Source organism: Ornithodoros turicata, chromosome 5 (assembly GCF_037126465.1).
Source record: "Ornithodoros turicata isolate Travis chromosome 5, ASM3712646v1, whole genome shotgun sequence".
In the NCBI taxonomy this organism is placed as follows: Eukaryota; Metazoa; Arthropoda; class Arachnida; order Ixodida; family Argasidae; genus Ornithodoros; species Ornithodoros turicata.
Genome location: NC_088205.1, coordinates 68,374,886 through 68,389,492, shown reverse-complemented (window position 1 = coordinate 68,389,492; position 14,607 = coordinate 68,374,886). Strand labels below are relative to the sequence as shown.

The following is a 14,607-nucleotide window of genomic DNA, read 5'->3' as shown; positions in this document are numbered from 1 at the left end:
TGATACTAACACTCTATTGTAATACTTTGGTAATACTGGAAATACATATTCCTTCAGAATTTGCCTTCAGAAAACAACAACGCACATGCCACATATAACTCAATAAGTAAATTTCCTGCGCTATTACGCAAAAGGCGTTTACACCCAATTTGACTTAAGCACAAGCGTGCATACATGACGTACACGGGTGACGTAGCGGCGTCCAGCAGATCGGCTTCATTCATTGATACAATTCCCGCTGCAAATGTGACTACACCCTTCCTCCTGAGGTGATAAGCGATGTTTGAAGGCGAATATACAGCTTTGGCCTCCCCGTCGGGTATCAGAATGATGATTCTGTAAGATAAGCCACCGTACGGTGTCAGTACATCGCCCAAAAATGCCAAGCACCTGTATAGATGTATCCCGTCAATAAGCGGGCACATAATGTTTCTAGCCAGCGATGGCCACTAACTGCTTCTACAGTAGTTTAACTATGACTACTAACTACTTCGAGATGGAGTAGTTTAACTAGTAGTTCAACTACTTTTCAGGGGAGGTAGTTAAAACTACTTCTTTAACCACTGCAATGTATTTTAACTACATCTCTAACTACTTAACGCTGTCGATCAACACCAATCCCATTCGATAGTGTTCTTTGGCACCTAAATATGAATCACAAGGTGTGATAAAAGTGAAGATTTAGTGCACATGCACGGCACAATTGCTTTGCACCTCCGTTCTCATCAAACAAGTAGCACAAGGTAAAAGTCGGAAGCACAATCGTGCCGTAAAGCTTGCAGCAAAATCGGAAGTAGTTGGCGCATGCAGTAAGCTACCTACTGTAGTTAACAAATCGAAATAGTAGTTCAACTAGTAGTTGCACACTACATTTCTCCAAGTAGTTGAGAACTACTTTTTAACTACAATCAGGTAATTTAACTAGTAGTTAACTACTGGTCATCACTGCTTCTAGCATTGTTCGCGATATAAGCAATGCGATCAACATCACCACCGTGACCAATGTAATCCTATAGAAGTCTGCTGACAATCCGATGCTTCCACATTCATAAAGACGACGTCACTTTTCTGCGTCTCATATCTGTTCAAGCGCGCTAACAAAGGTACGGAGTGACTTTTCCAGATTGAGTTGAACGTGGTTCACCGAATATAACGCCGCGAGCAAACATAGGAGTTCCCTTGTTGGCAGCATTTTGAACACTACACAGCAAAGTCATTGGAATGTGATGAGGAAGTGTGGAGATGAAATATACGAGGTCCCTGCGGCTTCCAAGAAAGGACGCCGTGTCCTCTCCGTCAAGTCGAAGTAACGTCAGGACTCCGACTGGCCTGATAAAGACGGTAGAGGATTACTTTCTGGTCGTACAACACCGTGACAGACTGGCAGTTTTCCCTCTGTGGTCCTGACCTTGTTGCGTAGGGGTGTGCAACGCATTCGGGTAAAGGCGCAGCAAGGAACGAATGCCAATTCAAAGAGTAAGCTAAATCAAGTTCATTTTCTCTTTCTTTTTTCATGTTGTTTATTTCCATATTTCCAAAGTAAATGAGGGCCAGGTACAAAAGGGATTAGGATCCCTGACGAGGAACCTCGTCCTCTACAAGCAGTCACAGCGATTTTAACAACACAACAATAGTTTACAACAACATACATTTTGGACCGTTTTAACAGCACTAGTGATTAATGCCAATACTTAACATCAACAGAACGATTGTACTACTAATACTTCCAGTCATTCTTTGAATGAATTAATCTACAGAGGTCAATATGCCTGCATTCAGTAACGCTTCCATCAGTGTTCTTTTGTATACAGGAAATTTCAGAGAAGACGTAAATAAGTGGCTCATAGCATTGCAAAAATTTGGTAACAGATAGACAGTCGCCTGCATGGGGGTATAGGGGTAGACAGATAAGTTATATATTGCAGGTCCAAGAACACAGGCAACGAACGAAGGAACTGGTATAGTTTCTGTTACCACACAGTGGAAAAGTACTTCTCTGTGTCATGATATCTACCCCGTGTGGCGTTCGCAAAGCTCCCCAATTGAATGATGGCAGTTCAAGAAAAGGTACCAGCAGTGCGATTCGTACCCACACCCTCTGACTGGGTCGGAATCCCACTGCGGGTACCTTTTCTTGACCTGCCATCATTCAATTCAAGTGTGCAGCTATAGGCGTTGTGAAGCTTGAGTTGTGTTCGTCCTTCTACGTCAATTGCCTCGTCCACTACAACTCCCCAGATTGGACTGCTGGCGGTAACACGACATATTTAAAGCCCAGAATAATTTTAATATCGTTCCTCATTTACATGTCACTTGTTCCACAGTTTTTCTCTACTTTCCCGATATCGTTCAGGGAATCGCCGATTCTTCCCTCGTTGGGATAGACCTGTTAGGCGAAGTGAGTGAGTGACTGAGAAGCGTGATGTGATGTGATAGAAAAAATAAAAAAGGGGGGGATTTAAGTCACGACAAAGTCAGACTTGCTACCCCAGGCCACTTAGCCGCAGTCAGTTGAAATAAATAAAAAGAGCTTGTGTTTGTTGTAATAATCATACGTGTATAAGTCAATCAGTTACACACAGAAGGACTCTTTTTGTTCTTTGCAAGCTCTCATTCAATGTGACCTTATTCCAACCACCCAGTTTGCATACGGCAACAGTTCAACTTTCATGCTTTTCTGTATTACAGGTTCAGTGAAGTAGGTTCACGGAAACTTCTGCGAGCGGTGTGTATAATAGAAATATCTATGTATTGATGTATGTATTGTATCTATGATGTATGTATTGATGTATGTATTGTATCTATGATGTATGTATTGATGGGTATTGATAAGTACAGCTTGTGGTAAGAGTAAGCATTTAACTTCAGTAATCACGAGCTTGAGCACGCGGCGCTTTGTCAGGCGAAATACATTCCCCTGATGACGTGCGGGCTCTGTGCACACGCTAGCGGGATTATTAATGACTAATTCTCCTGCGTGCTTCGTTCCCTATACTTATCATTAATAACGCATCAGTTAGTAATTTGCTACAAACTAGTTGAAGCGAGTTATTGCCGAGACGAGAGAAACAAGAAGACAGAAGAAAAAGTAGATGAGAGTAATGGTGGCATGAGGGTGAGATGGTGAGGGTACATCACACTGACTGATGAGATCACACAAGACATCGCGCCACAGGCTGTGCACGGGCCATGCACCGACTGTCAAAACTGCTTTAATCACGGACTACTGTGCAGGGTGGCGTACTGGGACGTTTAGAGTTGCTAGAGAAACGTTTGCGCACCGCAGCTCGAGAAGGTGTCGTCGAGGGGTGGCTCGAACGGTGTCGAATCTGCGGCAGTCAAAGAGAAGATGTGAAATATCAGTATCAGAGTACGATATATAGGTGGCGTGCATATGACGTCACACCATAGCTTTACCCGTGCTTTTTCCCTCTTTCTGGTGATCCGGCTTACGCAAATGCACCCCACCTATAGGCGATGGAGACGACCCACCTTGTAGAGAAGCAGAGGGGTTCTGGCGACATTAAATCGCAGGTGGTGTAAATTCGACGCTTTTATACGCGAGCAGTATTGTGTGACTGTGAAACCATCATCAGGTCGATCTACCGGTTGTCTATCAGTTCAGCTATTCGCTGCGAGATCGACTTATAGGAGGCGACACTGTCACCTGTCTAGTGTGGACAACACGCCGGCCGATGTTCGGAGTTGATGTATCATTTCTTGTGTATATTCACCGGAAGATCACTTGTGCCGCGATGGTATGATGCTGTTCGGTTCCCCAATGCTCCACCTACCGCACTGAAAACTGAATAAACGTGTAAAAGCAGACGACGCGAGGAAGCTATCCACACTACGGTAGTTCGTCGTTTCGCCGCAGCGCGCCTATACACCGTTCGATCTCGGAGCAAATTGACTGCGTATGTTCTTTCTCTCTCTCTCTCTCTCTCTCAGTCAAACTTAACGAGCCACATAAATGCACTAAACGTGATCTGCTCATTCATGACACTCCGCAGATTCCAAGCCAACATTTCCATATCGTTCTGTATTTTGCTATCTGTTGCTCTCAGGGTCTTCAATCGTTCCGGAAGGTTCTATACACACTACTCTAAATTGCCATAACAGCTCCAATGCCGCCTCATCATTGCGCTTACTTTTATATAGGACCTCCTCATCCTCCCGCCTTGTGACGTGTAACGTTGCCCTCTCGTGACAAACGGTCTCCGGAAGCAAGAAAGAGTTCACACGGATCTGTCGCATACCAGCCGTAATCGAGAACACATTTAGAGACTGGTCTAAATTTAGTGCGCTTCGAAACAAAGCGAGTCTCAACCGCGAGGAGAGCTGTGTATTTCACGTCGGAGGGCCACGTGTTTTGGAGTGATGAAACTGATTAGAGTAGGCTCTGATCTGATGGCGCTTTGCGGCCCTCATAAGCTCCCATGAGGCCAAGGTCGAGCCTTTTTTCTCCGCATCTGATGTGCGTGATTTCGGCTCATTTGCATAGCGAAATTTGGCAATGGATATCTCAATGTGGCGTGCGCGTTTCATGGATTTTAAAGAAGCAGAGCCGCTTAAGATGCGCATATAAAAAGCTACCCAAGAAATTTTCTGTTTCTGACGCATTATGAAAGCAGGTGACTTGACCAACACAAAAACATCTGCATGCCCCGAACATCTCCACGCGCCTTCAGGCTAAACAGATCTGCTGAACGAAACGTGGGCGAGGAGGAAGAAAAACCTCAGGACAGAAAAAACCTCATCGGTGATGTCATTACAGTTTCCAGAGAGACCGCGGTCCAATCGGGGGCGGCGCTTTCCGGATCTTTTTTTTTTTTTTAGTTTCTCTCCTTAATTCTCTCCCTGTGTAGCAGATGACGATTCTCCAAACCTTCAAACCAGTCAGCGGGCTGTACCGTAGTGACGTCAAAGCGACTCTGCGGCTAGTTGCGGGCATCGCCACCATTGCGCACGGTCGCGATTTTTGAAATCGAGTTCTGCGATATTTATGAATCTGGTGCATGGTGCATTTTAATAGTCAGGTTGACGGCTGCGTATATACATATATAAAACCAGGTAGTCATTGAATCGCATGCTGTGCTTCCTTAAATAATGACATTATAATAAAGCATCGGATTAAAAAAGTTAATGAAATTACCTCTGTTAATTAGCCACCTTACTGCACGAGCAACCTTATTCCTAATGGCCTCCAAGCCGGACAAGCTAATGACAAAATTAAAACTTGTACTAATACAGTTCTTCTTCTTTTTAGGTGTCGTTGGAAATCCGGTGCAGCTAAAAGCAACGCTGTATACTAGATAAGGTTACACTGAACAAGCGTTACGACTTGTGTCCATTGTTATTGGCGACCTGATGCTTCATTGAGCGCAGACTTGTGCAGACGGTACCTTTATTCAGTTACTTTGTCACCATCTAAATACGTTGGAGAGCTCTAGTACATCTTAAGGTGTTCACGATAACAGTTACGAAAGCATGATAAGCCAATCGCCCTGTTTCTTTTGAGGCGAGTGACATCACATTCCTAAGCTAGGATTTCTTCCTTTATAATATCGTTTTCGTTGAGTTCTTCCGATGCAATAAAACTCGCTGTTGTTCGTATGCGTGGTTAGGTTGCGCAGTTCACTAGTTCAAAACAGAAAAAAAAAAACACGGAAGATAGTTAGCACTTGTAGCAATCCTTTGTTGTTGAGGTTATCCTGTCTATAGGATCCAGTCGCAGTCGTGTGCGACTCAGCCTCATCCACCGATTGGTTCCGGTTGATACTATTCGATGCGAACCACGTGAACAATTGTTTGCTAAAACTCCCAACATGACACGGTGATGCATAGAAGAAAAAATATCTAATATCTTCTTGTCCTTCTATCGTTCTGCCGCTTGCCAGAAGCATGTCCTAGAAATGTTCTACCAAATCCTGAAAATCGCAAGCAAAAGCAGGCAATATAAAGACATCAGTATGCGACTTGTATTTCAGTTCTCCGATATTATTATTATTATTATTATTATTATTATATGAAATGCTTAATAATAATTATTATTTTTATTTTTATTTTTTTTTGTGTAGCGTAAATCTGTTGACAAATTTAACGCCTTCAAACTCCTGTGAGCTGTCCATTGTGTCTCCAGTTCAGTTAAGTGGTGTACATATTGAAATTGAATGGTGTATCATGGTTATAAGTCGACTACATTTATATAATGTCTTAAACTTACCTGACATTATTTAATTAATAGAAATGTACGAAGTACAACACTGCATTATTGAGGAGCTCTCGTCGTGTCCCTTTGAAAAGTGTAAAACCCTACGAGGACGCTGTTACGACGCATTGACACTGTGTATGAGGCACAAACCTTATCCTTCATTATCCCCTAGTTTAATCGTGAGTCTCAACGGGCCGCACTATGCGAGAATCATTGGATAAAAATAAAGTTACTCGTTCTACGCACATCCTTTGCACCCTTACACTTGCCATGGCAAGAGATAAGCTGAAACTCACAACATGCACGGAATAGGAGGTGGCGAAAACAACTTGGACGAAAGATGTCCTTCTGGTTCCATGATAATGAGCATCAGATGTCACTTGGCCGGGAAAGAAGGTTGTCAAAGCTCGAAATGACTCACTAGCTATGATAGAAAACCGGGTTTCTATTTCTACAGAAGGAATATCGCGTCGGGTAGTATTTACGGTTTCAGTGAAGTTTGTGCGCACGCTACCTGCTATTACCGCGAGAATCTTATCTCACGATGAAGTTACCACATGCGGTGTGTCAATCGAGGATTCAATACCTCTTGCTGTGCCTTTCAGGTAAGCGTGGGTCTGTTTTCTTATGACCTCTTTGAGAGTTTCGTTTCGATCTGAATGGTATCTGCTGAGGGGGCTGTTATGGTTTACGTGAGCGATGCATATTCAAATCGGACTACTCGCAGTAGAAATGCGACTCGATCAGTGGGGCGACCAGGAGTGGTGTTGGTTTGGTACATAACACTTTAGTGCACTGATAGGTAATTAATCATGCGCATTGTCAGGCCGCTACATAAAAAATTGGCAGTATATATGGGGGCTCTGCGAAGCTCTTTTTGAGGTTCTATCGAAAGCCTTTTAATATTTTCTGAAGGGCCATTGCCATTTACTCCCTTGCTGAGTTCGACGCGCTTCCTGTGAGTGTCGTTTGGTTTCTGCCTCCCAACTCGCAGCAGCCGGACGAGCGTGTCGCTCACGATCTGCGTCTGCGCGCCGTCGTTTCCGTTCCCCTTCGTCCTCCTCCTGATCTTCGAGCGCTCGCTCTCGCTCGGTGGCGTTAAAAGGTCTCAGTACTATACTTATACTGACGCTCGGAGAGACCAAGTGATATTCTGCGCGTTTTCATCTCAACATTTGACGTCACACCTGTCTCTCAGACGCCGTGCTGAAACACCCGCTGTCGCTGACAGAGGTCGACACTTCTAACTCCTGTTCAGTCATGCTCACTCACTCCTTCCTCAGCTTTCCGTCTGCTCACTCACCTCCCCCTCATCTCTGCTTTTGCTCACTCACGCTCAGCATCAACCGCATTGAGCGTGGGTGAGCATCCTTAAATGATGAGCACTAGTTTTATCAAATATGTCGTCTTCGCCTGTGTATCAGCTGCAGGCGCTTTGGCTATGAGGCCATCCTGAGGTTCTGTTGAGGTAACCCCAGCAACACCTAGGGTCACCCTAAGACGCGCTGGGGTTACAACAAGACGGCCTGGGTTACCGTAAGACGTGCTGGGGATACCATAAGAAACCATTTGGTTGCCCTAAAATGTTCCGTTACCCAGGACTTTCTGGGGCTACCTTAGAAACCCTATAGGGTCTTGCCCCGAAAGTCTCTGGGGGTAATGACAACGGTCACGGGGTGACCTGCAAACAATCTGAGGAACTGCTCCCGGGAACCTAGCGCTACAGATGTATACGGCAGTGCTGTCAGATGTTCTACTTCGGTAACCCGATAACAGGGCTCTGCGATTGTATCATAGCTGTGCTATCGAATTTGCAAAATACAGACGGAGAAAGTCTCCGCGGACGGACGGCACGATCCTCGTGTGACGTTTAACAGTCCCCGTGCCTTTGCTTTCCTTTTTCTTTTTTCATTTGGACAGCTTAGCTCTGGATCAGCTCAGGCGCCGCTCAGACATGCTTGCGTTGGGCCGCTGTACGTCACGAGTCACGTGACCGGGGACCACGTTACGTAACGACGTCCCCTCGCTCTGCGACGCGCTCTTTTCGCGAGTGGAGGGCATCTTTGAAAGGTGTGCGGAACAGAGGCCTCGCGCTCACTCTGTAGGTCATCCGCGCTCGCCATTCTTTCGCAGGAGCTCATGTTGTTATTCGACGCAGAACACACTGCAGCGAAAAACAATTAAAAAATTTGGGGATTACCCCAATGCTTGGGCTTACCCCAGGACCTAGAGTTGCCCCAAGCGTCCCATAATACCTTACGACCTCAGGCTCTGGGGCAAAGACGTCAGCACATCAGGCTGACGCACAGGACACCCCGGGAACAAATTTTCAATATTGTCACTCATATGCTCACTCAACCCCTGCTCAGATCTCAGTTTCCTCACTCGCGCTCACTTACTCCTCGCTCAGCTCACCGTCTGCGCACCCATGTTCAGCTCATTCGCTACATGGAACATGAGCGAGCACGAACGAGCATGTTCATTGGTGAGTTTTACCCAGGTATGGTAGCTGCATTTTGAAGCACGGCTGACGCGCATCGCTCCTCTTTCCTACACTTTTGCCCCGTTTCCCACGCCTTCTCCTCCCGCGCTCTATCTCCACTCACGTCCTTTCCGCCTTGGACGAACCTACACCGCTGCCTACTGTAGTTGGCCTTATTTAGCGACAACGTGAACAAAAAAGAAACAAATGAATACCATTATCATCATGATGATTACGAAAGATGTGCCCGCTAATTGTCGTGTTCAATAAAGGAAGGAAAAGAAATCTAGTGCGTCAGCTCTCTTTCTCAGCTCTCTCAGCTCAGTCCATCAGCGCCTTTTGCGAGCAACGTACTGTGTGTCGTGTGCTGAGATGTCGGCACACGTTTAAGAACCCTCAGTGGGCAAAGTTAATCCACAGATCCGACCACTGTGGCGCCGCTCATGATCATAGTTGTCTCGCGACGTTAAGCCATGAACTACTTCAATTTCAATTTATTTATTTTTTAGATGTCGTAAAGACATGATGTAACAGCGCACACTTAATCACTGAACACAATAAAAACAGAAGAAAGATGCAAAAGAAAAAAGACAGAGAGAGAGACGACGGCGAACAATAATATTATATATATATATATATATATAAAATAGCGTACACAGCAGTTCGAGGTATACAAAAATGAGTAGTAACAAGAGCAAACAACAGTAAACAATATATGTACTTTACAAAATCATGAAATAAGTCTGTCCTCAGTAACCTCCGTATAAGGGTGGTCAGAAACATTCAAGTATCAGTAAAGATATCGACACTATGTTAACGATTAAAGTTGTTGAAATCAACCAGAATCCTTATTAAAGGGCTAAGCTTGCAATCCGTATTAACATAAAAGGTGGGGTAACATCTGAGGGACCTAGGTGGTACATGAAATGAAATTTTCCAGAGAAGCTCAAGACAAACAATCCGCGAATGGAGAAGTTTGTGCAGAAACATAAAATCACGGCGCAGACGCCGACAAGAGAGAGTAACCGTTCCTAATTCTTGAAGAAAATGGTAATAGTCATAGTTGGTGGTGATGCCGATGTATCTGTCGTAGAAGGTTCCGACAAACCTCCTTTGCAGGCGTTCAATTAGTTAACTGCGCGTAAGAGTAGTGGTGATCCAGTAAGAGGATGCGAATTCTAAGTGGGGTAAAACAAGGGGAAAATGCAATTAGAAGAAACGTGAGGAAATGCAAACGCCCTGCGTCATTCGCGAGATGAGGCCAAGTTTTCTCATGACAACGGATGTGAAATTATCGAGGCAGGAGACGAGCGATGAAGAAGGATCAAGAATAACGCCAATGTCTCGAACAGAAACTACACGCTTAATCGTAGAAGATAATTGAGAATACTGAAAATTAATTGTATGAATTCGTTTGGAGAACGATATAACGAGCGTTTTAGATTCATTGAGGTTGAGAAAATTATTCGAGCACCATTTCACGACAGACACAACGTCATCTTGGAGCAATTGCCAGTCGCTAACACTTCGGATATTTCGGATATATCGAAACAATTTCAGGTCATCAGCGTATTAAGAGTGAAAGAGTTTCTGACACATGAAAGTAAGCCATTCACAAAAATGTTGAACAGTAATGGATGAATTATTATTATTATCATGAAACTACATAATTTACAATATACCTGTTGTTGTTCGGAGGAACAGCTGCACATGCCATTAGGGGAGGTGACCCAGCGTATTTTCACCTCCTTACGGTTGGGTAACAGGAACCCTCAAGTGATGCACTGGAAGCCAAGTATCATCCGGATTGCCTGTTCTTTCTTGTTCTTTCTTTTTTTTCTTTTTTTTTAGTAGTTGTTTCATGGTGCTGTGATCCTTTTGTAAACGTGCCTGCATATCTATGGCTTGTACTCGAATATTCCACGCGCAGTCTTCTAAAAAAAGAAAAAAAGACAGAGAGAGAGAGAACAATACGAGGAAAACCAGATGATTTCTACAGTATCTGGATTAGGTTTCCAAGTACATGATATTTTCAGGTTTGGTGTTATGCGTTTTAACTGCACCATTCGTTTCTCTTAGCCTGTTACTTGGCTTGTCATGCTGGATGCCCGAGTCTTCCAAGTCCTGACCACGGAAGTGTGCACCACTATGCGCAACACAACATAGCTTCATTTACGTGCGAACATGGATACGTTTTAAAAGGCAATATGACTTCCATCTGTCTCTTCAACAAATGGTCCACTGACGTGCCTCAGTGTGTGCTGGAGAGAGAAGGTAAGTATGACACGCTGAATTATTCACAGTTGTACATCAGGCAGTGTTCATCCAAGGGCTAGCAACTCCTAGGAAGGAAGCGTAAATTGGTAGCTTTGCTAAGCCTTTCACCAGCACCACCACCACCAGCATAGGAATCCGAAGATACCTAGCACAAGATGTTGCTAATGTTGCTCATGTGTACAAGATAGTATATAGGAGAAAGGGAACAGGGGATGGCAGTAGCAGCCCACCGATACCGCGCCGCAGTTCTATCATGCTATCAAGAGGCGACATACGATCTCCTCCTCCAGAGGTAATGTCTACCTTGGCTGCCCGAAATGGTGTCATGACGTCGTAGAGACGTCGTAGAGACGTCACGCCGACCTCCCCATCGTGTCACACCATTCGTCGGACAGCGACTGAACGTCGTCGTTACTTCGTATTTTCGACACAAATTTTGCCACCATGATAAGGTGCCGTGCTCAACCTGTACCGTCCCAGCAACCATGGAGCATATCGTCATGATTTCCTAAATGATATAAAAGGGACCGATGCACCAGCCAGCTAGAAGTAATTGATACTCTATAGTGTTCACCCAGTCCATGGACCTTGGAACAATGCGGTACACCAGCGCAGTTGTCTTTGGTTAACTATAGGTTCCCTCTCTGTGGTATTTGTGTGTTCCCTTCTATGCATCTTCATATCACTCATATCAATCCCTATAACCCAGGCGAATACGTAAATGAAGTCTGTACGTGTATTAAAGGGACTATCGCATCCGAAAAGATGTGTATGAGACTGATACGGTAATGTTCGGCATGGTTTCACTGTCTGCTTGGCCAAGTTTCTCTTCCGAAATCAGCGTACTTATTAAATAAACGAGTTTCGCACTCCCTCTCCAGCCAAGAAAGAACGACATAAGCCGGGTACACGACTACCCGAGGGTACACGAATGGGAGCGCAGAGCACGTGATTGTCTCGGAGGTCGTCTGCTTTGCGTTCGCCCCACAATATACTAAATGAAAAGACTTCGGTAAATATGCCAACATTCGCTTACCAGCGTGAGTGCCGACACGACCATGTTCCGTGGAACACGCCGTTACGGCCCTGGCTGTACAAACACGTGCGACACTAACCAGAAACAGCATTCCATGAGCCGATCTCAGGCCTCTCCGCAACATGCGGACACATTTACTCACGCCCGGCGGTTGGACGTCAGGGGGGTGGGGGTGGGGGCAATTTATTGGCAGAAAAGACAAGAAAAAGAAAGGGGAAGGTCGGCCATGCAGCACGCCGGCTTGCTACTCCCTAAAAACAAGAAAGGAAAAATATAAACAAGAAATAAAAAGAAAGAACAAAAAGAGAAATAAATAAATAAAAACAAGAAGAAAAAAATGAAAAAGATACTCGGCTTTCAGGGAGCCCAAGAGGCCCGTATCACGCAGAAAGCGCAGCACCGCTTTTGTGACACTTCACTGGCTAGCTCGCGGCACAGGTCTCTCTGGCGCTTCCTGATTGGCCTTGTCCGTGTCAAAAGGGCGCTCACTGATTGACCTTGTCCAAGTGACGTTTGCAGAGAGAGAATTCCGTAATGCTCTCAACATCCGTCGTCTGCTCTTGCCATGCATTACATCACATTGCACAGAAACAACTCTACGAATTCGCGTCGGATTTTCCTCGTTATTGTCGGTGATGAACGAGGATCGAAATGACACTGTAGTTTCGGAATCGACGACGACGTTTGCGATAGTCTCTTTAAGTATCATGTATGCCATCCCTTAGTGAAAGAAAGAAAGAAAAGTGGCAATTGAATATTCCGCCGTTCTCAGCTCAACACGTCAAGCATCTTTTTCCATTCGTTTCGATACTTTCCTCTAATGCAAACTTGCTATGCTATGCTTGCTATGTTATTCACAGTACAGCAGGACAGTAAATATGTATAAATTATCACGACGTTTACAACGGTTTCCAAGACTTATTAAGGCTCCCTTCTTTAGTCTTTATACTCTCGTCGCCCTCCTCTCAGTTTTCCAATTATCTCAAGATTTTCTCGCTATTTCTTTTTTTTTCTTTTGTTTCAGAACCATCTGATGAAAGACTCCTATCCTGGTCTGGGACTCGATATGGTTCTAGCCCTGAAGCAGTAATAAGAAAGCCTCGAACAAGAACAGGGCGCGTCAGTGGACGTAGGCTATACGCATTTAATCTCAATCAGTAGAGGTGTTTTGATACAAGATACGCGCTAGACATTGTCTTTTGTGGCATTACAATGTACCATTATTTCGTGCTCACCCAGGTTATCACCATTACGCCACATCTACTGCACCACCTCCCGTCCCGTCTCTTCTTCCTATCGTACCAGCGAAGATCCCTTCCCTGCGTGGTCCTAAGATTAGCATCGACTGCGAGGTTCCCGTTTCTTTGCCCAATGGCTTTGTTTACCTAAACAGACAGGACAAATCTGTCGTGGACTATAGGTGCTCCCGAAACTTCCACCTGAAAGGAAGCTCGACGGCTAGATGTTCTGATGGGGGATGGAGCTCTCCTCCTCCACTTTGCCAGCCAGGTATGAAACCGGCGCGCAATATTACCGTTCCCATGCTTTCTTTTCCTTTCTTTTTTTCTTTTTGACGAAACAAGTTGTGAAGTCCTCCCCTGCACCCTTTAATCCCTTCATCAGCATCTGTATATTCAGCGTGATATTTAATATTGTTCTGACTTCCTCTCACATAAACACTGGTTGTTCGTTATGTTCCCGTTGTGTTTCCAGCGATGTTGTTCCGGTAGATATTTACCCTGTCTCAGGATCTCTTAACCGGTTGGCAAGGATACCATGTGATGCGTCAGGAGTATTTAGACTGCGAATAATTTCTACATTTCCATAAAAGCAGCCACTTATCTGCTCTTTCGATGTTGGGATACTGCGTTGAACGGTCGAAGTCGTGGCCGCCGTTACGGAATCACTTTTAGCGAGTAGTAAAAATTGTAGTTTCTTTTCATTTGTTCCATGTATTGTTTTTAAAACATGTATCAAAACACAAGTTTTCACATAGGACTGCGAGGCATTTGGCTGTGACCCATGACCCGTGCTGTTTCGACTCGGATATGATTTTACTTATCCCAGCTTGTAGTCTTCAGGACAAAACAAAATTAAGGGTTTCTACAATAGCGTAGCTTTTCCTACAGGTATTGTATTGCGTGTGAGCATAAACTTATTACTCTGTCGATTTCAGTGGACGCCAAATATGTGCCTCCAGCTGCAACCGCACCCAGAGAAAATCCCTGTGCATTCGATTATGATGGTTGCGACCATATATGTCTCTTCAACGGCGAGAAAGCGTTCTGCCTGTGTCGTTACGGCTATACGAGGGTGGGAAAGAAGTGCCTTGGTAGGTCACGCAAAGTAGAAAAGGACTAACAATTAAAAAAAAATAAACTGTGGTTGCGATTAGCTGTTCACTTTATATCCTCGGTTATTTCAGCTCCGCACCGTCCCTATCCATGTTCAACAGATAACGGTGGATGTTCTCACGGTTGCATCAACGATGGTGGACTCGCCAAGTGTTTCTGCAGGCGAGGATTCACCTTAGGCCAAGACCTAAAGACATGCATAGGTATTGTCCAATGGAAGCTTAACGGTGCGACCGCTAGCCAT

At 44.8% G+C, this 14,607-nt stretch overlaps 1 protein-coding gene across 1 annotated transcript in view; it reads left to right on the top strand.

Moving 5' to 3' along the window:
- Nucleotides 1-6,584: 6,584 nt before the first annotated feature.
- LOC135394645 (fibrillin-2-like) overlaps nucleotides 6,585-14,607 on the top strand; it is a 57,410-nt gene continuing 49,387 nt past the window's right edge. The window contains exons 1-6 of the mRNA XM_064625488.1: nucleotides 6,585-6,819; nucleotides 10,776-10,970; nucleotides 13,034-13,138; nucleotides 13,249-13,518; nucleotides 14,186-14,341; nucleotides 14,435-14,566. Of these exons, the coding sequence (XP_064481558.1) occupies nucleotides 6,759-6,819; nucleotides 10,776-10,970; nucleotides 13,034-13,138; nucleotides 13,249-13,518; nucleotides 14,186-14,341; nucleotides 14,435-14,566 (919 nt within the window). The 5' untranslated portion in view covers nucleotides 6,585-6,758. The remainder of the gene's footprint in view (nucleotides 6,820-10,775; nucleotides 10,971-13,033; nucleotides 13,139-13,248; nucleotides 13,519-14,185; nucleotides 14,342-14,434; nucleotides 14,567-14,607) is intronic.